General features: G+C 33.8%; 1 protein-coding gene across 1 annotated transcript in view; it reads right to left on the reverse strand.

The window, feature by feature from the left end:
* Window positions 1-213: 213 nt before the first annotated feature.
* The window catches only part of LOC108742599 (leucine-rich repeat transmembrane neuronal protein 1-like), a 60,317-nt gene continuing 37,794 nt past the window's right edge, over window positions 214-22,736 (reverse strand). Inside the window, exons 2-3 of the mRNA XM_018477870.1 lie at window positions 4,597-4,680; window positions 214-1,578 (exon numbers count right to left, since the gene is read on the reverse strand). Coding sequence (XP_018333372.1) covers window positions 402-1,578; window positions 4,597-4,601 — 1,182 coding nt within the window. The 5' untranslated portion in view covers window positions 4,602-4,680 and the 3' untranslated portion in view covers window positions 214-401. The remainder of the gene's footprint in view (window positions 1,579-4,596; window positions 4,681-22,736) is intronic.

Consider the following 22,736-nt stretch of genomic DNA (forward strand, 5'->3'; position numbering starts at 1 on the left):
TGTTGAAATCAAAGAGAAAACTTAAGGGATAAATACTTTATTTAACCAGAAAAACCAGATTAAACTAACAATTGTGAACATTCATATGTATAATTCGTTAATTTTATATTTCCCTTAACATATTGGTTCTGAAATCAATATTATTTCAAAATTGAAGAGAAGAAATGAAAAAATGTGTAAAATCATTTATTTGTAATTAAAATAAGCCTTACGTGATATAAAATAAATGCTTCGAACTAATCTACGTATGAAAATAAACTAACTAATAACAAACGTATTTTAAGTGTACAGAAAGAACTGATGAGCGACTCTGTTTCACATGAAACAACAAAAAATATGTAAATTTTAGAAAATATTTAAAGTTAACAAATTCATTATTGCTACCATTATTATTGTGTTTACTAGATCCTTGTGGTATAATTAAAAATTGTTTTCATTTCAAGTTCATGTTGATGCAGAACATTTTCAAATTTTCTATTAATACCATCGACTGTATTAACAATTTTCATTAATTGTTCGTTTTGTAAATCCATTTTTATCGGCACGATCGTTGGTTGACAAGCGATGCCTTTTATATTATACTTTTCATACTCCGAACCGGACTTCAAGTTGATGTTAACTTTACGAAATTCCTTTAAAATTCCAAGAAGAATTGAACATGCCAAATTGTTTCCGTTGAGTTGAACTATTTTCAAATTTACCAAAAAAGAAAGGAGCGGTACCGTTTCAAACTCAGTGATCTCGTTGTTGTCAATCTTCCAGTATTGAAGATGTTCTAACATGTGAAAAGCCTCAGCGGTAATAGTCTGCAACTTATTGTGAGACAAATCTAAATTTGTTACCACAGTTAATCCTGATAACGATCCCAAACCGATCGAGGTTAATTTGTTGTGGGAAATATCTAATATCCTTAGATTTCTCAAGTCTTTGAATGTTCCCAAACCAATGAAATTAATTTCATTAAAGCTTATATTTAAATCAGACAGTTGATGTAAACCATTGAAAGTACTTGGATGTAAAAACGTAATTTTGTTGATCGAAATGTCTATAACATTGAGAGTAGATAAACCAAACAAAAAGTTAACCTCCTTCAAATTGTTTCTACGAGTTGAAACATATTTTAGATTGATTAGCCCGTACATGGCATCCTTTTCTATCATGTCTATGGAGTTATAGGAAAGATCTAGCGTTTTTAAATTTGTGAGGGAGGTAAACACCCCTTTTCGTATGTTACGGATGTTGTTATGATTTATTTGAACTTCACGAATACTTCCTAATTCGAGAAATGCCCCTCGAACAATATCTTGAACATTGCAGCGCGAAATATGGATTGATTCGACATGTGGAAAATTGAAAAAACTAAAACTTGGAAGCGATTGGATAGTGCCAGAAGTTATAAACAGAGCTTTAGCTCCTTTGTTATTGTAGTTTAGTCGTAGAGGGAGGCTTTGAACTGATGAACAAGTAAGTCGGTAAAACCCATATCCTTCTGCTTCAATAAGTCTACTACATTCTTGTGAAAATGTGTACGATACCAATTTTACGGTCACTAATACGAACCAAAAAACTCTAATCCACCTATAAAAGCAAAGAAACATTCGTTAGTAAATGTACCTATACACCATAAATAAAATAATTTCCCTACATTAAATTTGTATGCAACTTAATTGGTTAGTAGGAGACTTTCTTAAGCATGAAGGGATAAAATAATTCGAAGTGGTCTGTATTCTGTCGAAAGTGCCAGACGCGGATCGCGATTTCGATCTTTTTGGATCTCATCAGCGCGTCGCAGGCAGCTCCGTCAGAACACAGACCAACTTTTACCTGTTGTCTTAACAGTGCGTTTCAGAAAATACTACAAACGGCACAGTGAACGCCATCTATAGCACGATGCTACATTTTAGTATTACGTATGCTCCAACAAGGTCCACTTGTGTGGATATCTACTTGCTGAAAACGAATCCCGGCGTAGCCAACCTCAACGTGATAGGCACGTTAGCTTAATCGAATAAAATAATTCGAAGTGGTCTGTATTGGACCTTGTTGAAAAATACGTAATCCTAAAATGTAGCATCGTGCTACAGATGGCGTTCACTGTGCCGTTTGTAGTATTTTCTGAAACGCACTGTTAAAACAGCAGGTAAAAGTTCGTCTGTGTTCTGTTGGAGCTGCCTGCGACGCGCTGATGAGATCCAAAAAGATCGAAATCGCGATCCGCGTCTGGCAGTTTCGACAGAATACAGACCACTTCGAATTATTTTATTCGATTAAGCTAACGTGCCTATCACGTTGAGGTTGGCTACGCCGGGATTCGTTTTCAGCTAGTAGATATCCACACAAGTGGACCTTGTTGAAAAATACGTAATCCTAAAATGTAGCATCGTGCTACAGATGGCGTTCACTGTGCCGTTTGTAGTATTTTCATGAAGGGATAGTTGGAGACAGTGGCAGAAACATGAGTTAAAAGGAACGGGGGTAGACCTGGATTAGATTACTGCTCACAAATAGTTAAGGATGTCTGATGTCATAGTTTTAGGGAAATGCGAAGAGGAGCTCAGGAAGGGAAAGATTGGAGATGCGTGTCTAATCAGTCTTAGGATTGATGACCCTATGGTAATGATGATGAAGAAGATATTTTTAATTGCAAAAAGAAAGAGCAGATTCTCCTAACTACACTGATTAATATCATTCTCATTCTTTCTTTGTTGCCAAAAGTACTCTCCTAAGATAAGATCATACAACTATGGCTAAAATAGAATTATAAACTCTAATGATACACTAAAGTGAATGTCGTGCCGCGAGATTTTTGTTTTCTTTATATCTGCCTTTCAATTAAAGTGTGATAGGTTAAAAAATTATCCTTTAAATGCCTTTCTCAAATATAAAAATAGTTTACATAAGTTATAAATTGTTTACGCACGAACTAGTTCAAGTCAAAAGTTATTTTTATATATATATCCTGTCAGCGTTTTGCCCTCCTATTATTAGAGGCTTTCTCAAGGGCAATTACATTATAGTTGGATAAGACAGATGCATTATAAACAACCTTAATCTTTTTGTGAAGTAGCTTTAGTAATAGGGACTGGAGTAATTTTTGTAATATGATTATTTTTTATAAATAAATGAATAAATACTTCAATAGTCTATAAAATTACGTAAAACAAAAGACAATTACACCTGCATTTAAAATGGAGATTACAATGTGTACTACATCTGTTTTAACTAATCAAACAATAACCCTTGATGAATTCCACCCCCATCTGAGAGCGAAACGTTGGGAAATTGATTTGACCTGAACTACTTTCAATTAAATACCGCCGGCAAAAATTAAAAAGTAATCTACATATTAGTTTGAAACACATCTAATTAGTAGTCACTGTCTTCAAAAAGTGGAATTAGCATCACCACATATAGCAATCGTCTTACAGAACAGCTTATCGTGAGAAATTATGATGTTTTGGTTGTGATAAGAAAAGCGAACACTTTTTGATAATTTAGCCTACCTATTCGTACATGGATAATGCCTAGTTCTCTCCCATACACCTGTTTTTTATTAGGGTTAAAATTTTCGGTATGTCGAATTCCCTCCCAATTATACATCAATTGCCTCCCAACGGCGGCGGACCTTGAGTGCTAATTACCACTATAAAGTCATAAAGAGATGTTTAAATAATACAGCCTCACATCACATATTAATCTTAATATTATTCATATATTATAGACACCACAATAACAATAATAATTTTATCGGACTACCCTTCTATTGGTCAAATACAAGACAAACTAAAACTAATAAAGTTTTTCTAGATGATTGCATCAAAAAGCTAGACGCACACGAATTTTCAAACATTGAATTTGTTAAGGTAGTGGGAAACCATTTTAAAATTATATTCATAACTGATATGTGTTTTCTTTCTGAAATTATTTTATCTTTAATTTACTGAAGTACTGAAGTGCACTATAAATATATATTTATTTTCGATAAATAAAATCGGTAAGTAGTTGTTAACTTAATTATCGGAGTTGATATGAACGGGAGGGAACTCGGCTAGTACCCGGGAGGGAATTCGACATCTACGTTTTAACCAAAACTACCTGCGGGAGGGAATTCGGCATCACCGTCGTACATGCATACATGACAAAAAATATCGATATACAAGTAGGTATCGATACTTTAGTCCTATGAAGCTACCAAATACCCAGCTGAGTAAAAGCTTCAACACTGCAAACAGTGGCGTAACCGTGTAACTATACCACCTGAGGCCTCTGGTAAATTCATCGGTTTAGGGTCTCCCTATAGATGTGATATTTTTTTCTTATGGATCTGTTCAAATCTTGGTAATTTATTAATTTATTAATTCGTGTATATTCTTGAGTTAATACCTAACTTAAACTGATTAAATACAAAATTAAAATTTTTTATCAAATTTTGTAATAAATATTAGGCTACTACTGTTCTCATGACTTCAGAACGGGGGCCCGTGACATTTTGCTCATTCTGCTACCCTATTGTTACGCCACTGGCTGCATGATATTCTTTCACATACTAGCACAGAATCCGTCGGACTCCCAGTATAAAATAAACAGATAACTTACCCCATTTTATCAATTTTTCTTCCGGTGTATAATAAATTACAACAGTAGCTTCACGAAGGGAACTTCAACTGTTCTTGAGCGTTTCTGAAACCGTATTACCTCGTAGATAGACGATCTGCTGAATATGCAATATACATGCAGAAATCTACCTACCTTCTGCTTATCGTAATATATAAATAACTATTTACTTGCATGAACTTTGAATGGTAGTTACTTGTTTTTATTCATTATCAGAGTCCGGTAATAAGAGCTGTTGTACCTGCATGAAATTTCTTAAAATTCCAAGAAGAATTATATTATATTACCTATTATTATTTCTTTAATATTTCTCCGATACCTTATATTCACATAAAGATTTAAATTTTTCAACTCATAATAACATGGGAACGATTATACCTATTCATAGGGGAAGAAGTGTACGGGGCTTTTGTTGTCGAATTTGCCTGCTCTTTGCATTTTTTTTTTTTTTTTAAAAAACTATTGCTATATTGCAAATCTAAGTATTTCAATTCGTTGAAACGTGTTATTAAAATAAGATTAATTAAAACAATATAGTACAAATTTAAGTGTTTTTTGCTTTAATACACAAAAACTTGTACTTTAACATGTTTTAAACGAATCAAAAAGATCATGCACATCTTAGGTGTGTTAATTCATTTACACATGATTTTCGCTACACTAAAGTGTGTTGGAACAACACACAATTGCGTTTTTAATATAATTAATACATGTGATTGTGTTAATGGTTTTTAATTAATATATATAAATATACATATATCCACTACAAATTGTAATGAGTTATTATAATGCATATAATTGTATATTTTAACATATTTTTAACGAATCCAATAACTCATGCATATTTCATATTTAAAAATAACTTCATCTCTCATTTTTTAAAATTAGTTTAAATATTATTTCTTAGCAATGGAGGTATTGTTTATGTAATGATTGTCTTAACAGTAAAATAAACATTTTTGCAAGAGCTTCCAAAGGTTTTTAGGTACTTGTAGCAAGTAGTTGAATCAAGTAAATGTTCCAAAACTAATAAACCTGTGTACATACAGTTTAATGTTTCATTAAAGTTTTGGTTTTAACCCACTATGTACAATTGTCATTCTTTGAATCCCTATCCCTAGACCAACATAAAGTACATTTTTGGGTGCTCCCAGTCAGGATAAAGAAGTCGAATTATCGAGAATTAAACCAATGTTTTGCAGAGTAATCTTCAGTGTTCGTTTGAAATGTATGAAATAAAAGTGGCAACTTATTGAAAAATATCATTACGCAAGTGTTGTATCTGCAGTTCTTGAATCTTATTGGATGATAATTTTTTGTGGAGGTTTTTGCACTGAATTCCATTTTAACCAAGTTAGTGATCGGAAGAAGATCCGGAATTTCCTGCTGCCAAAGATTTCAATAGCAACAGGAAGTACTGAAAGAAGTGTAAAGAAGCAGTAATTAAGTAAATGATGAAGATACCGCGGATGGAGGTCAGAAGTGAAGAGATATTAGAAGGAGTAGGAGAACAGATGTCACTATTCAGAGTCATATTAGAAGCAACAACAGGAGTTAAGAGGGGTAGGGCAGACCTAGACTATTAGATTACTGTTCGCAAATAGTTAGAGACGTAGTGGAGTTTTCGAGAAATGAAGATTGGCTCAAGGTCGGGGGGAAATGAATGTGCATGTCCAACTAGCAGACCTTTTGATGGTGATGTAGAAACCGTTAAGAATAGAGTCCCCAATGAGTGATTTTTGTAACTTTTGACCTTAATTAAGGGATTTAACGCATGTTGGATCGATGGAGAAATTTCACATTTCATTTAAAAGGATAAATGCAAATGTGTTATTCTACCCTTTTTGAAAAGAAAAAGGTCCCTCTTTTACGAGGCTTATTTTAAACGCAACGTCTTTCATTAGCAATAAATCTTCCAGAAAATGTACTGCATTTGTATCAAGGAGGTTGGAATTAAAATACATTTGTTGTTCGTAAAGGGACAAACGTTTGTTTGACTCCAAATTGCTATTTAAAGAAAAATGGCATCAATTTCTTGCAGAGTGCGTGAACTCGCGGAAACGACTATTCTAACGAATAACAAACTGATTTGTTATTCGCAGAAACGAATAAGGAAAAATAAAGGAAATGTTTTCATTAAAATATAAGAAAAGCGTCCATTGTATATTATGTCTGAATGCCGAAATGTGGGCTTTTTTAGGGAAAAGCACTTAGCTTGTAGCAAAACGAACACCCACGTTTCGTAGTTTGTTGTAAGCCCTTTTCATGGTAGATTATAAACCTTGTACCAAACGTAGGTTTTATTTGCTGTGAATCGGAACGTGGAATATTCGACTTTAATTACTACACCTAATAATACCTTAAAAATGGAAGAAGAAATGGAAATATAATTTTAGAATTATTGAAAAGTTATGTGGGAAGTTTGATTTTGTAACATGAATCATTTTCTACCGCTACGTCCGATAATATAATTAATAAATCGCTTTCAATCAGTTGTCGATGGCTAATTTAGACCTAATAATTGGGACCTAATAAATGACCTCCAAATTATTGCTTCTATCTAAATAATACACTCCCGATTATCAATTCAATTTTCTAAGGCGACTAACGAAATACCCTATACATTTTAAAGATTTGATATTTCCATCAGAAGGGACTTAAATCCCTTTTCACTTTATCGACGACCAAGTAAGCCCTCCTTTTTTTTTTCTAAGATTTTGTTAGTAGGTTCCAAATCCCCACGCGGATTTTCTTGGTGACGATAAAGCGAAAGAAAGTAATTGTTGAATAAAAGATTTTTGAAATCGAATGTCAGATACCTGTAACGTTATGCAAATCTATTTCCTTATCTACAAGACGCACTGCTAATAATATCGCAATTCAATTGATATAGGTAAGTACCTAAAAAATTTTTACGTACAGGTTTGACGAAATCAAGATTTAGTAGGTAGGTGTTCATGTAAGGATTAAGATAAGGTAGCCTTGGAGCAGTGACGTAATAATTGATTAAAGGGGTGAGGCCCAAGATTTGCTGAGTACCTTAGGGTCTTATAACCGCATTGAAATGTGAAAAAAATGTTCCCACCACGCAGCGCGTAAGAACCAAAAGGGTCAGTCCCGACCGCGCAAGATACATATTTAAATGAAGAGTGGGCGTTTATTGAAGAGTTCGCTCTGGGGCCCATTATTTTCTGGCTACGCCACTACCTATAAGTATTTTATAATATAAATTTATAAATACTGTAAAATTAGGTTATAAAAATATAGATTATAACTACAACTTAAGACTCGCTAAAACTTTCGGTTATGACAACCACATATAGAGATCAGTGCCGGATTAAGCCAGCGCGGGGCCTATAGCAAATTCTATCAAGGGGCCCTTAGACTGTTTTAGGTTAGGTACTTATCGAGTTTATGGTATATTTTAAGAGATAATTGAATACTTAAAAAAATCGATTGCACCGCTATATTATGTAAGAAAACAATACTCAATAACTACAAAACCACTTTTCTCAAGAATGGTTCATATCGAAAGTACTATTATTATCATCCAAACGTAAATATCGATCATTCCTTATAGTTTGGCAGTCAATATAACCCTTTTCAAATCGGTTGGGTTATTACGACTAGCACGGAGAAAATATTAGGAAATTCCCCGTTTTGTTTAGCAGTAATGCCAACTTGCGTGTAGTGCGGTGCGAAACATGATTTTTGGTATGACCAGTGGATAGAAAAATAAAATTATAGTTGATCATTTTGAGGCAAATATTTTCTTCTTAGTAATTGTGAGTTGTGACTAAATCTAATATATAAATAATACTTTTTTATGGTCAGAAAACATTGGTGCGCGGGGCCCCCAAATCAGCAGCATTTGCTACTTTTACTTCGTGGCTAATCCGGCACTGATAGAGATACAGCGTCATATTTTCATTGTTAAAAATCCCTAAAACGGTTGTAATATTGCCGGCAGCCTCTCTTAATCGCAATTTCCACATGGGCCTCATAGTCACTGCATAATGTGTTTCCAAAATTGTTCAGTTTTGTGTACAATGAAAGCGAAAACGGGGGGTTAAAAATTATTTATTTATTCAACGTTTCGTTCGAGCTGTTGTTATTATTAGGGCGTTGATATAATTAAATTCTTCTGTAAATAAGAACTTCTTATTAATCTAATAAATTGTATGAAATAAAAACTTGATGACGTTCTGTCCATTATTGATTAGTTGGATAAGCTACAAGAAGAAATAGAAAAAAAAAATTATTAAAAGTATGTATTTTTTTTCTTACTTGATAAAATATGACCATGTCTACTTTCACGAGGCTTCAAAAAAGTTTCCTGCAGTTATTTCACGACCCTGGAGAATAACTGCTGTAAATATTAGATAACACTTTTCAAATTTGTTAAACTCATTTCGGTAGTATAAGAGTGAAATAAATCCATTACTGTGGGTACCACCATTGGGTATATACTTCTTTTTTAAGTATTTATATTTACATAATTTATAAACCAAGGGAATTAAAATAAATGAAGGTGTTCTATTTTTCTGTGATATTAGACAACACAAACGACTTCTTTGGAGTAATAAATTCCAACAAAGAAAAAGAAAACAATTTTTATAAAGAAATCACGTTTTCATAAGCACTAGTGATGCATAAGGATATTTTCAAACGCATTATCAAGCAAAGAAATTCTTATTAAATATTACAATATTACACTGCAACTATTATTTATTGCTGTGGTGTTCCATTTGACCTTACTTTGATCGATATCATTGATCCTTCGGTTTTGTCATAAGCGTAGAACAAGGGTGGTCAACAAGTCGATAGACCGGTCGATCGCGAGGCCAATTCTGGTTTATTGTCGATACCTATGCGGATCGGCATTTTCATACTTGAAGCTAACGATGGCTAAACAACGTTCTGTTATTGTTATTATCTTCGCCAGGATATACACTAAATTATGATACCTTAGAGACATGTAAACTCAATCTTCCCATTATTGTTAAGGCAACAAAGTAAATTCTAAATCTGTCTTTATCTGTAGCTATACTTCGTTCAGTTTCTCTAGCGATGTGATGAATTATCCGCCACTCCTCCTTTGGAATTAATTTATAGACTTAATTCCTATCTAAATACATAATTGCATTTCATTGCTTGAAGTAGAAAAATTTAATCAGTGAAGTTCCTTCCTTCCTAGAATAATTTTTACGATCTCTTGCTCCTTAATATTGTCTCGTTTTATTAAAATTGAGAGCCAGTTGAATTATAAAAAGTTCTAGCATGAATAGACTAAAGTGAAACAATCTACTCTCACTACGACATCAAGGATAGCTAAAAAAGAACGGTTCCGAAAATTCTTTTTACGTTGATTGAGTAGGAAATCCAAGGGTGAATTAATAATGGAATTGTTCGTAAAAAATAAATCAAGAAGCTTTAGGTAATAACTCTCATAATTTATGACAAAGACGGAGAGTTGTAATACTGAAATCAAATTTTTCTTAGTTTCTTTTATTTTTTTGGTACTACGTCCCACATCGACGATAAATTTTTGATTGATTGATTATTTATCAGAGAAATATTTCTTTATGATATTTTTGTATGTCAATAATGCTTGACGTTAACACCAAACCGATCGTTCATTTTTTACGTTTCTTTTCTTTTACTATTATTGATAATAACAACTGCGTAGATATACAGGGCGTCTGACCCATAGATAACCATTCTTCACCAACGCGCCTCATATGTAACTTATTTGACTCCTTCTAAACTCTTAATAGTAGTGTTATAGGATGATGTCAAAATACCGATGGTGGAAGAGGTTAGGTACTAATAAGGTGGTAGTATTAGAAGGGGTAGGAGAACAAAGGGTGCTATGGATGTCAATACGCAATAGGTCAGACACCTTCTCATACATCAAGAGCAACTCATATACATTTTAGGAGCAGGAATAGGAGTTAAGAGGGGTTTAACATGTTGATGATTAGATAAGTTATAATCTCTATTTTAACATTACTTTTACTTTCAAATCGGGTAATGGTATTTGCCGCCAGGTGGCAATAGGTGAGTTAAAATAGGTTTATTTTTTGCTTATTTTGAAGTCGAGAGTGCGTTTTGTAATATTATTGAACGTTGCGACAAATTAAAATTAATCCTGTCGTATAGTTAATGTAATCAAAAGCAATACTTTAAAAACAGTTACTTACAGTTTCTTATTAACATTAAACTGGGGATACCACATTGATAAAAAATGGAAATTCATTTTAAGGACGCTATATATTGTATCCCCAATTCCAGTTTCATTTCTTTACGGATTCAGAGCTACTACCTTCCCAGTTCTAAAATCGTTAAGGAAATCAAACTTTGCCCTCCTTCCCCTTACGTAACAGGACCATGAGACCAGGCTGGATCTGTCTTCCCCTAATTTGCGGTATGTAATTGATCATACGTTATTAAAAAACTGAATAAGGGGAATGCAAAGGAAAAAAGTAGGGAAAGAGCCAATATAAAGATAGAAGAGGAAAATTTTGAAAATCTGGATGATTTTAGGCATCTGGGAAGTTAGATAAGTCAGGACGGAAGGAATAGTATTGATATGAAGCAAAGGATAGTGCAGGGTCGAGTCGCCTTCAATAAAAAGAAGCCACTTCTATGATCGCGAACGGTTAATTTAGAAATTCGAACAAGATTGTTAGAGGTGTACGTTTGGAGCGTGGCGCTGTACGGATGCGAAACATGGACGGTGGGCGCGGCTGAAAAGAAAAGGTTAGAAGCGTTCGAAATGTGGAGTTATAGACGAATGATGAGGATACCGTGAATAGAGAAGGTTAGAAATGAAAAGGTATTAGAAAGAATAGGAGAACAGAGGACTCTATGGAAGTCAATAAGAAATATCTCAGGATAGAAAAGAGTAGTGCGTGTACAATCAGTGTTAGGACTGACGACCTTATAAATCTGATGATATTCAAAAACTGAAAACTTCACTGTGGTGCATATTAAGGGTGCTAACAATGTATTCCTATGTGGCAGGAATTCTCATTGCATGCCAAACGGTAACTCGCAAACGGTTATTGGCACTAATCAAATCAGTGAATTGATTGACTATTGAATGAGAATTTGTATTGAAACTTGATTTTCTCTGGACGCCTAAACAAAACAGAACCGTTTTACATTTGGGAAAATATTGCGTTTTTGCGAACTGAAATGTGCCAGTACATGTGTCGGAATATTGGTATTTGCTGTTTGCGAATTGTCAACTCGTTTCCGAAAATACTTAAAAAGAACACTAACACATTCAAATCTCTGTAGCAAATCGATCGAACTGAAAATAGAGCGAACATTCGTGAAATGATGTATCAGGAATGTGCAATTTGTCCCCGACAAAGCAGTAGAGATTTGTCACGGAAAGGGTAATTCCACTCGGAGGACTTCAACTGGGATGAAAAGGAATTGTAACAATTCCTAATCCTCAACGGTCTCTGGCGCCATAAAGTTTCGCTATGTTAAAACCTTAGAGGTTAAAACGGGTCATATAATTAAACCAACACACTACTTATTCTCAGTGTTAGCCTATTTATCTCATGAAAGCCGGATATTTATTTTACCGAGACCTATTAGCCTAATGCGAATTTCTGCCAACTGACGCGAAGCTTAAATTTGCTACCTCTTCCAATTTAGCTTTTGAGGAGATAAGTAGCGTTCATAATAATAAATAAATATTTTTCAAAAAGTCCCCATAGTTTTCTTTTTCCAGAGTTTTTGTTTAAACGGAGAAACGAATTGGTAAAAGTTTTCGCGTCCAGTAGGTGAACTGATTCGTGCTAAAGCTCACAATCAGCATTGGAGATGGAAGGACCTCTGAAGAAGTCGTTACTCATGCTAGCGAAACGTTAGCAAGCAACTCCAACCGACGACGGCCTTCAGAACGTTAAAAAAAAACGAATTTTTCTTTACTATTCATACTTCATCTCCAAATTATCTAGCAATGCCTTACAGGTATACATGTTACTTCTTGCGCCATTGCGTTGTCTATTTTCAGTTTAAATTATAGATATAATAAAAAANTCCTCACTTATGAGACCAAGGGGCAGAAGTGTCGACTGCAATAGAGAATTTTAATGAATTAGTATTAAACTGAATATCCAGCTAGATGAACAACTTATGGCAAATCCTAGCGTTGCTCTAGCCTCCTCATCTTATGATTAGAAAGACAGACGAAAACGTATTGTGTTCGCAATAGTTTCAAGTTCCATTTTGAACGTATCCGTTAAATGGACGGAGCTTAAAAAACATGGCGACGATGTGGTATCATTTCCTATAATCTCTGTAGCAGGGGTCGGCAAGTAACTTTAGGTGAGGTCCAGATAACTGTAAATCTTTTTAGAGATCCAAAAAAAAAACATATTCCTAATTTTTTATTTTAATTTTCACCCACAAAATAGCTGAATACTGTTGCTACGATTAAAGGAGACTTCAGAGTGAGGTTCGATTTGAAAAATTTTTTATTTAAATAAAAATTCCGATGTATGTTACTTTTAAGTGGATTGACATAATATACTGTGCCGGCATGCGTCAATAATAGGAGTGGCTCAAAGCTCAAACTTTGCTGTCTATAGTTTATACTTTCAAAAGTTTTTGGCGGTTCAGTTTTTGACGTTCCGCTGCCCGGACTTGGATCACGGTCCGCCGGTGGCTGACCGTTACTCTATAGTGTACGGTGCAATTGTGAATTTTTTAAAATGCAATAAAATGATAGGTATCAGTACAGTATGTGATTGGGCTGATATACGTAAATAATCGAAAAAGGAATATTCTTGAGGTGTATTAAATGCCGATCATAACATAAAATTACGAAAAAATCCATCTAAAGTAGAACCAGATTAGTAATCTAATGTAGGTCTACCTCCATCCCTCCTAACTCCTGATTCTGATTCCAATGTGATGTATTTAACTAGCCTTTCACACTGAGAACGAGTTGTATTTCTTATTGACCTCCATAGCGCCATCTTTCGTCTTATTCCTTCTAATACCTCCCCATTTCTAACCTTTCTACCCACAGTATCGTCACCCTGTAGCATCATATTTGAATATTTCTAACCTTTTCTGCTGCGCCGATCGTCCACGATTTTCACTCGTACAGAGCCGTACTGCAGACATATTCCTTTAACAATCTTTTTCGAATTTCTAAATTAAGTATTTGCGAACATAGAAGTGGATTCATTCGAATTATTGTCACGGCGTGTCGCTACGATCGATGCCTTTTACCAATAGGTTGCTTTAAAGTTTTAAAAATATTAATCCTTATCATGCATGCATATGTATATTAGATCAGCATGCGCCAAAATATTAAATTCAAACGAATCCAACTTTGTGATGCCAGCTTCTGAACGAATAATACTTTTGCTTCTAATTGATAGATGGGGGCAGATATTCTAAAATAGGAAATTTTTGAAGAGTACTAATTAGGAGCCGGTGCAAAATGAGCTACTTTTCCTTACAGAGTGTTTCTATTTCAAAGCATTTCAATTTCTGATCGTATCTTTTTGATGTTGAAATTATTAGTGCCCGTTTCATTGCAGATCCCTCATGCCCGTTTCAATCTTTTTATAATTTGTCAACTCAATCAGTTATTAACTGGCTCAAAAACTTTTGATCCCAACGAGGCGCATGGGCGTTACTAAATTAAATTTGAATATAATATTCCAATTTTAAGGGTGGAAAATTCGTAGATGATAAAAAGACTATTTCAAGAGATTACGCAATCTCGTCATTTCCGTCTGATCTTTACCACCCTATAGGCTGAATCTCTGTCTCTCAAGTGGGGTCCCATTTGAATTTGTCAACTCTTTAATTTATGTTTGTTCATATACGAAAGTCAGTTTTGGTACAGGACCGAGCCATACTTTAAATTCAAATTGTGTTGTTACCTACCAAGCTTAGAAATGCATTATCCCGTGGCGGGGAAAGGACATCAGCATTACTTATTTTATAACATCAAATGTTGAATTGATTAAAATAATTTGAAGTGGTCTGTATTCTGTCGAAACTGCCAGACGCGGATCGCGATTTCGATCTTTTTGGATCTCACTCAACGTTGAGGTTGGCTACGCCGGGATTCGTTTTCAGCAAGTAGATATCCACACAAGTGGACCTTGTTGTTGTTGAATTGATTCTTCATTATGAGAATTTCTTTCAGAAGTTTCAATTATTATCCTTTCACTGACATGTACCCTTTTCCACTACATGTACCTACCCGCTCCGTTTTAATCGAGGGTAGAGTTGCGAAGTAGAACTCAATAACCACCTTTATTTTCTAAATTTAGACATTGATTAAATGCACCTTCTGAAACCGTTTTAATTGGAAAAGTTTATTTTAATACGAAAATGATCCCTTGAATTCAAAGACATTGATATTTATTAAAGAACGTCGGAAGAAGGTAGATTATATTGAAATTAATAATCAATTTCCCTTCCCCACTTTCGACAAATACCTACTTATTACTTTTAATTAAGTTTTGTTTTCCTTTTTTTTCCCACATTCTTCATTTAATGCATTTGTTGTAAGGAGTTAAAGCTTTCTGATAGTAATATATATAGACGTATGCTATAATTAATTATAAATGCCCAGTATTGTACAGGGTGTTTTGAAAGCTTTAGAGGGTGTTAACTAGATGCAACAAAGGATCGTATGGTGAGCAAAACAAAGGTTAAGGGACAAAAAATTTGTGAGGAAGCCAGACGAAGTTGCAACGTGTAGAGAAATTGCGATTACAAGTAAGCAACTACATCGATGAAAAATTTAAACAGTGACGGTTGTGGAACGGCTAATAAAATAAATATCCACAACTTACTACTTTAGATACCCATTGCGATAGCAAATAATTAAGTAACTACTACTAATATGGAGTACTGTTTCAAATACAGCTCGAAATGGAATTAAGAATATAAAACACAAAAAAAAAAATACTCATGCAGCATGAATGTTGCAACTGATTGAATGCGACGTTGCAATGTCGTATTTATCTGCGTGATCCTACCAGAACCGGACTGACACTTGACTGTACTTTTAAATACATTTTTATCGAAAACGATGGACTTTCGGACCACTAAACATTTACATAATTNGTTTACTGACGTTTGGAAATTTTGGGTAGTGAAAAATGGAACTTAATGTGCTTATCACCTTTCGAAGACTTCTTTTCATGACTAATGCGGGTTTAGATTTAAACCAGGTATTTAAATGTTTCATCTTCTTCATTTATTTAGGTCTAAGGACTATTTCTGGGTATAAATTATATTTATCTGACTTATCTACAAAATGGGATTCAATGAGTGACTCCTTTTTTTGAAAGCTCAAGTCAAGATTTTTGGAATAACACCAGTCCTAACGCGGAGAAGAAGTCGACCTTTGACCCATTTTAATAACCAATAGTGAATCTGAATCCTCAGCTACTCAAATTTTAATAATGTTCAGTTGAGGGATTGTTAAAATTAATGCTTTGTCACACATTAAACTTCATCAATAATTCGAACAATTTAAAAGCAACACAATTTGAATATAAATAATAAAAAATATATAACTCAGTCATGGAAGTTCGAGGACCTCATTTTTCCGTTACAACGCAATTTTATTTTTGGTAAAATAATAAAAAAAAATACGCTGATTCTGAATTTCGTTATCCACAGTCTGAGATTTTGGGGCAGCATTTACTAATTTAACAATTAATGAAGATAAAATTACTTTTCGGGAAATATCTCCTCTTCAGGGTATTTCTCGCCATATGTTCCTTACATGTTTTTTTATTCCCCATATAATTGTCTAAAAAATACTGCTGGTTGGAAGTCACTAAGTGCTTTTGTTTATTAACAAATCGTGTTCAAAATCAATAAAAGTTAATTTCTTTGCATTAAATATCTCGAGAACAAAAACACGTAGAAGCTTAGAATTTTTGAAGAATATCGATTTGAACTGTTTTTATAACGATTATTTTGACAATACCTTTGTTTACCTGACGTACAGAACCGTATATACATAGAAATTCAGGTTTCGCGTATTTTTTTTTATTATTTTACCAAAAATAAAACTGCCCCGTAACGAAAATGTTCATTTTCAATGAAAAAAAAGCCTCCTTGACTGGGCTAGTAGGTACATAAGAGTAAATAATACACTAAAACCAGATGGTTACATCGAACAATTACCCTAAAAAACCAACAAATGAAAGTTATAACCATAAAAAAAGAAAAACGAATTTGGCTTATGTTAGAATTCCATGAATTAGTACACGTATCTAAGACGTTTCTATATTTAATATTTCAAAATAATTTTCTTCAGTACGAAGAACCTTAATTTGGTAAAAATTCAGTTTGTGGTCCATTTCTATGTGCAATGTTTAAGTAATGCGATGTTATATTTTTACAATTAAAGATTTTATTACTTAATAAACATTACTTTTTTGATTCAAACTCACAATAGAAAAGTAATAGTGGTGGTGTGGTTCAGGTAAAAGGTTTCGAAGAAATCTGCATGAAAGAATGTTTATTTCACATTGAAATTCCTTTTTGTGTTTGCAGAAGAATGAAACGAATCGTTATAATCAAATGAAATTCCTTATTTCAACTTGGGATGAAAATTTCAGTTAAACATTACAAATAAGTACATACAGTACACAACGATGTTTTACCGTTGCAGGACCTAAATCAATACAAAGGTTGTTATGACTTTTCTCCATTCTTAAGCTTGTACCATCTAATATTACTTCCGTTTGATACGACTCACAAAAGACGAGAAGAATTTTGTTCTCCATTTCTGTCTCCTTGACTTGTTTTGTGTCAGCTCCTTCGCCCAATAATCCCTTTCGAGAAGAACAGGATTCATGCGTCAACGGAATCGTGCTCTAAATAGTTAATATTTAGTCGTTAATTATCTGAAAAAAAATCCTTAAGGACAGGAGAAAAAAGGGGTATGTGTATCGGAAGACACACGCCGAATACAGATTTTTATGAATAATGGCATAAGATTGTAGCAATCGATCTTGCTAAATGTTGTAAACTCTTATTCGTTTTATTCAGTACCGGCAGCTTGTGACCATAAGAGTCATATTTCAATGTCAATTTGTGAATTAACGTTAACATATAGATATGTATTTATTTACTACCCTAGACAAAAATTTTCAGTCTCTCAGAGTCTTTCAGCGTTTCTGAGAGCGTTTCTCACAGTCTTTTACAGTCTCTGTGTTATTGCCTAGGTGTTTTTATGGATCTCTCACAGTTTCTGTATGAGACACTCGAACGATAAAATTGTTAATTCAAAGATTCGAGTCTTTGACAGAGGGACTGAATGAATAAAACTGAAAAATTGAGAGACTCGAGTCTCTCGTAGAAAGACTGGAATCTCTGAAATATGTTGAACTTTAATTTTAACCACATCTATCGAGACACCACTTACTGAGAGATTCGAGTCTCTCGTTCAGATACTGGATACGAAATGAGGATCTCTCTATGAGCGACTCGAGTCTCTCGTTCAGAGACATTAAACAGTTTTTTTGACAGTCTCTCGACAATCTTTATCAGAGACACCACAGAGACTCAATGAGAGACGGAGACTCGAGTCTCGCTTTCAGAGACTCTGAGAGACTGAACATTTTTATCTCGGGTACATAAAAAAACAAAACTAACAGGAATAATCAAAATTAGATTGATATCTATAGCTAATGATGCCACGGAAGTGTCCAATTTTTACCGAAGCATAAACGAAAGGGAATGCGGAAGTGTGATACAGATTTTCAGTAATTCTCTAATACAATAGGTGTACATCCTTTACCAAAAATACTTTGCTACAGATGATGCTTTTGCCACCTGCATTGTCAATACATCAGTAAAGGATTTTGAAAAGAAAGGTTTATATATTAATAATAAAAATAACAATACAGAACGTTAGGAATATGTAAACTAGCCGATATACAATGAGCCACCCGTAGTCAGGCGTTCACAACACACGGGCAGTAAATTACAATGTTAGATTGTGTTCAAAAGCGCTCATTTTTCTTTAAACTTAATATTTTGGCGATTGTAATTTAACGCTGCACATTATCGCTTCATAAACATAAATGGTTGATAATACATTTACAACCTAACAGTGGTCACTGAAATCTGGTGGAGGTTCATTCCCAATTTGCGATATCCAAACAATTCCAAATATTGAAAGCAATGCCGTTTAAATTGTGTTTACAAAGCGGGTAGGTTCAGCCGACAGATAGAAGTCTAAAATGTAATAAATTTTTACGACTTGTTTTATTGTTCCGATATATTATTTTTCAGAAAGATGAATATATAACGTTATAAATTTCGATCAGCATTCGTGATATAAATTCGGAATTAGATGCAAAAACGGATGTGAATAAATGTGCGGAACTTCCGCAATTACGGAAGCGGAAGCAGAGATCTGCCGCGACACTATCCATAGCATTGAAATTTAGGATTCTGGGTTTATTACCAACATTTCGTCGTAGATTAATTAAAGAAAAAATTCAGGGCTATATGAAGTTTGTCTCAAACAAACGTCGGTAACTGACAATTCAGCGTGGTGCATTAGAATCACCCGTGGAATTCTATGACATTTTATAATTCTTTCCCCGATAATACAAACATTGGGAGTTTTCCTACAAGAAAGAACACTAACTCTACACTTTTTAGTAAATGTATGTTTGTCGATTCATTTAATAAATGCTACCGGCGTCTTTAAAGAAAAAATTGTTTTAGAATTCTGTTTAAATTTATCATAGTCATGGTGTTCAAGAGTATAAATTTGTTGGAAAGCTTGTTATTTTTGATCAATGTAAGATATACACTAACATCTATCTTATGCGTCTAATAAATACGTATAGCTATCGTAAGGAACAACAATTAGTTTTTATCAACAGAGCTGATGATGTGATATTTATTGACACAATATGTAATTAGTTAAAGTTCAAACTATCGGTGGTTTCGTTTGGCTAGACAGAAAGGGTCATGGTCTAATTATTTACTGTATGGGAGCTTGGGCACCGCAAAATCCCTTAGCAGCCAAGTAAAAACGTCAATCAAAACAGATATAGAGATTTACCGGACGAATAGCTGCTACAGTTGTGATTAGTTTTGGCTTGATAATAGTTCAGGGCTGTATTATAAAAATTAGTCATATATTTACTTAAGCATTGCTAACTTCATTAACACTCACAGGAATGCAAAAATTGAGAATTTTAGAAGAATTTTTGTAGGGTTTTCAATACATTAAATTAAATAATTTTTAATGCTACAGATAACCTAAAATTAATTTTAATAAAATTTTACTCACCATTGCTACNAAATGTAGCATCGTACTACAGATGGCGTTTACCGCGCCATTTGTGGTATTTTCTGTTGAATTGATTCTTCATTATGAGAATTTCTTTCAGAAGTTTCAATTATTATCCTTTCACTGACATGTACCCTTTTCCACTACATGTACCTACCCGCTCCGTTTTAATCGAGGGTAGAGTTGCGAAGTAGAATTCAATAACCACCTTTATTTTCTAAATTTAGACATTGATTAAATGCACCTTCTGAAACCGTTTTAATTGGAAAAGTTTATTTTAATACGAAAATGATCCCTTGAATTCAAAGACATTGATATTTATTAAAGAACGTCGGAAGAAGGTAGATTATATTGAAATTAATAATCAATTTCCCTTCCCCACTTTCGACAAATACCTACTTATTACTTTTAATTAAGTTTTGTTTTCCTTTTTTTTCCCACATTCTTCATTTAATGCATTTGTTGTAAGGAGTTAAAGCTTTCTGATAGTAATATATATAGACGTATGCTATAATTAATTATAAATGCCCAGTATTGTACAGGGTGTTTTGAAAGCTTTAGAGGGTGTTAACTAGATGCAACAAAGGATCGTATGGTGAGCAAAACAAAGGTTAAGGGACAAAAAATTTGTGAGGAAGCCAGACGAAGTTGCAACGTGTAGAGAAATTGCGATTACAAGTAAGCAACTACATCGATGAAAAATTTAAACAGTGACGGTTGTGGAACGGCTAATAAAATAAATATCCACAACTTACTACTTTAGATACCCATTGCGATAGCAAATAATTAAGTAACTACTACTAATATGGAGTACTGTTTCAAATACAGCTCGAAATGGAATTAAGAATATAAAACACAAAAAAAAAAATACTCATGCAGCATGAATGTTGCAACTGATTGAATGCGACGTTGCAATGTCGTATTTATCTGCGTGATCCTACCAGAACCGGACTGACACTTGACTGTACTTTTAAATACATTTTTATCGAAAACGATGGACTTTCGGACCACTAAACATTTACATAATTGTTTTGTTCTATTGTGCCCTATCTACTACTGCAACTTTAATAGTTATTTCAGGAAGTCACTGTATAATTCAGCTTTTGGTTTTTAAAAAGTAGGGTTATTAAACCTCTTCAACTCAAATGCTTCTATTACTAACGATAAATCTGTTTGCCTTATTTGTATTATGTTGTATATGTATATGTGTACGAAATGCTTGCTTTACAGACGTGTCTGAGTACATATTCCTGGAGGCCCTTAGATCCTTGTAAAGGAGTTTAGGTAATTCCCAAATTAACAATGAAGGACTTTAATTAATAGTCAAGTACATCCACAAATTGTGTTTATTAATGTAATAATTTTGCTTAACATGTTGGATATGTGGTGTTCATTTATTATACATTCCTCACTTATGAGACCAAGGGGCAGAAGTGTCGACTGCAATAGAGAATTTTAATGAATTAGTATTAAACTGAATATCCAGCTAGATGAACAACTTATGGCAAATCCTAGCGTTGCTCTAGCCTCCTCATCTTATGATTAGAAAGACAGACGAAAACGTATTGTGTTCGCAATAGTTTCAAGTTCCATTTTGAACGTATCCGTTAAATGGACGGAGCTTAAAAAACATGGCGACGATGTGGTATCATTTCCTATAATCTCTGTAGCAGGGGTCGGCAAGTAACTTTAGGTGAGGTCCAGATAACTGTAAATCTTTTTAGAGATCCAAAAAAAAAACATATTCCTAATTTTTTATTTTAATTTTCACCCACAAAATAGCTGAATACTGTTGCTACGATTAAAGGAGACTTCAGAGTGAGGTTCGATTTGAAAAATTTTTTATTTAAATAAAAATTCCGATGTATGTTACTTTTAAGTGGATTGACATAATATACTGTGCCGGCATGCGTCAATAATAGGAGTGGCTCAAAGCTCAAACTTTGCTGTCTATAGTTTATACTTTCAAAAGTTTTTGGCGGTTCAGTTTTTGACGTTCCGCTGCCCGGACTTGGATCACGGTCCGCCGGTCCCCATTTCTAACCTTTCTACCCACAGTATCGTCACCCTGTAGCATCATATTTGAATATTTCTAACCTTTTCTGCTGCGCCGATCGTCCACGATTTTCACTCGTACAGAGCCGTACTGCAGACATATTCCTTTAACAATCTTTTTCGAATTTCTAAATTAAGTATTTGCGAACATATAGAAGTGTCTCCTTTTTGTTAAACGTGACTCATCTACCCTGCGCTTATTCTCTGGTATATACGTATTTCTACTGCTCCTTCTATCTTCCCATGCATACCAGTAATATCGCAACTAAATGTTGAATTTAAAGTCAATGATAACATTAAAATTGCATTATTCAACTGGGAATCTGGAAATATTAATGGTAATTTACCTATCGCAAAATATGTCAGGCACTTTGAACTTTTGAAAGCCCATTCAAAAATAATAGAATGTTTAATTCTATTGTTCAGTAGAACAAAAAACGTATTTGTGGAGTGCCTTTTACCCAGACTGTTTGATATTTATTAATTACAAAATACCTTAATGGAATTTTGAACAATCGAAATTCTGGCTTCCGCACATCAATATTTGTCAAAATAATCAGCTAGGGATACACAAACCGTCTAATTTATTATTTATCCCATGTTTTTGTTTCAATAAAGGTCTTTTTCAGTAATAAAAAAAATGAAACTTCTTAAGCAAATATTGTATCTAAGTATAAGTTGAGCTATATATATTCTTCATCGGTTACAAAATAAACCGGAAGTATAATTCATGATAAAC

This window comes from Agrilus planipennis, unplaced genomic scaffold, assembly GCF_000699045.2.
Source record: "Agrilus planipennis isolate EAB-ADULT unplaced genomic scaffold, Apla_2.0 scaffold3, whole genome shotgun sequence".
NCBI classification, from domain to species: Eukaryota; Metazoa; Arthropoda; class Insecta; order Coleoptera; family Buprestidae; genus Agrilus; species Agrilus planipennis.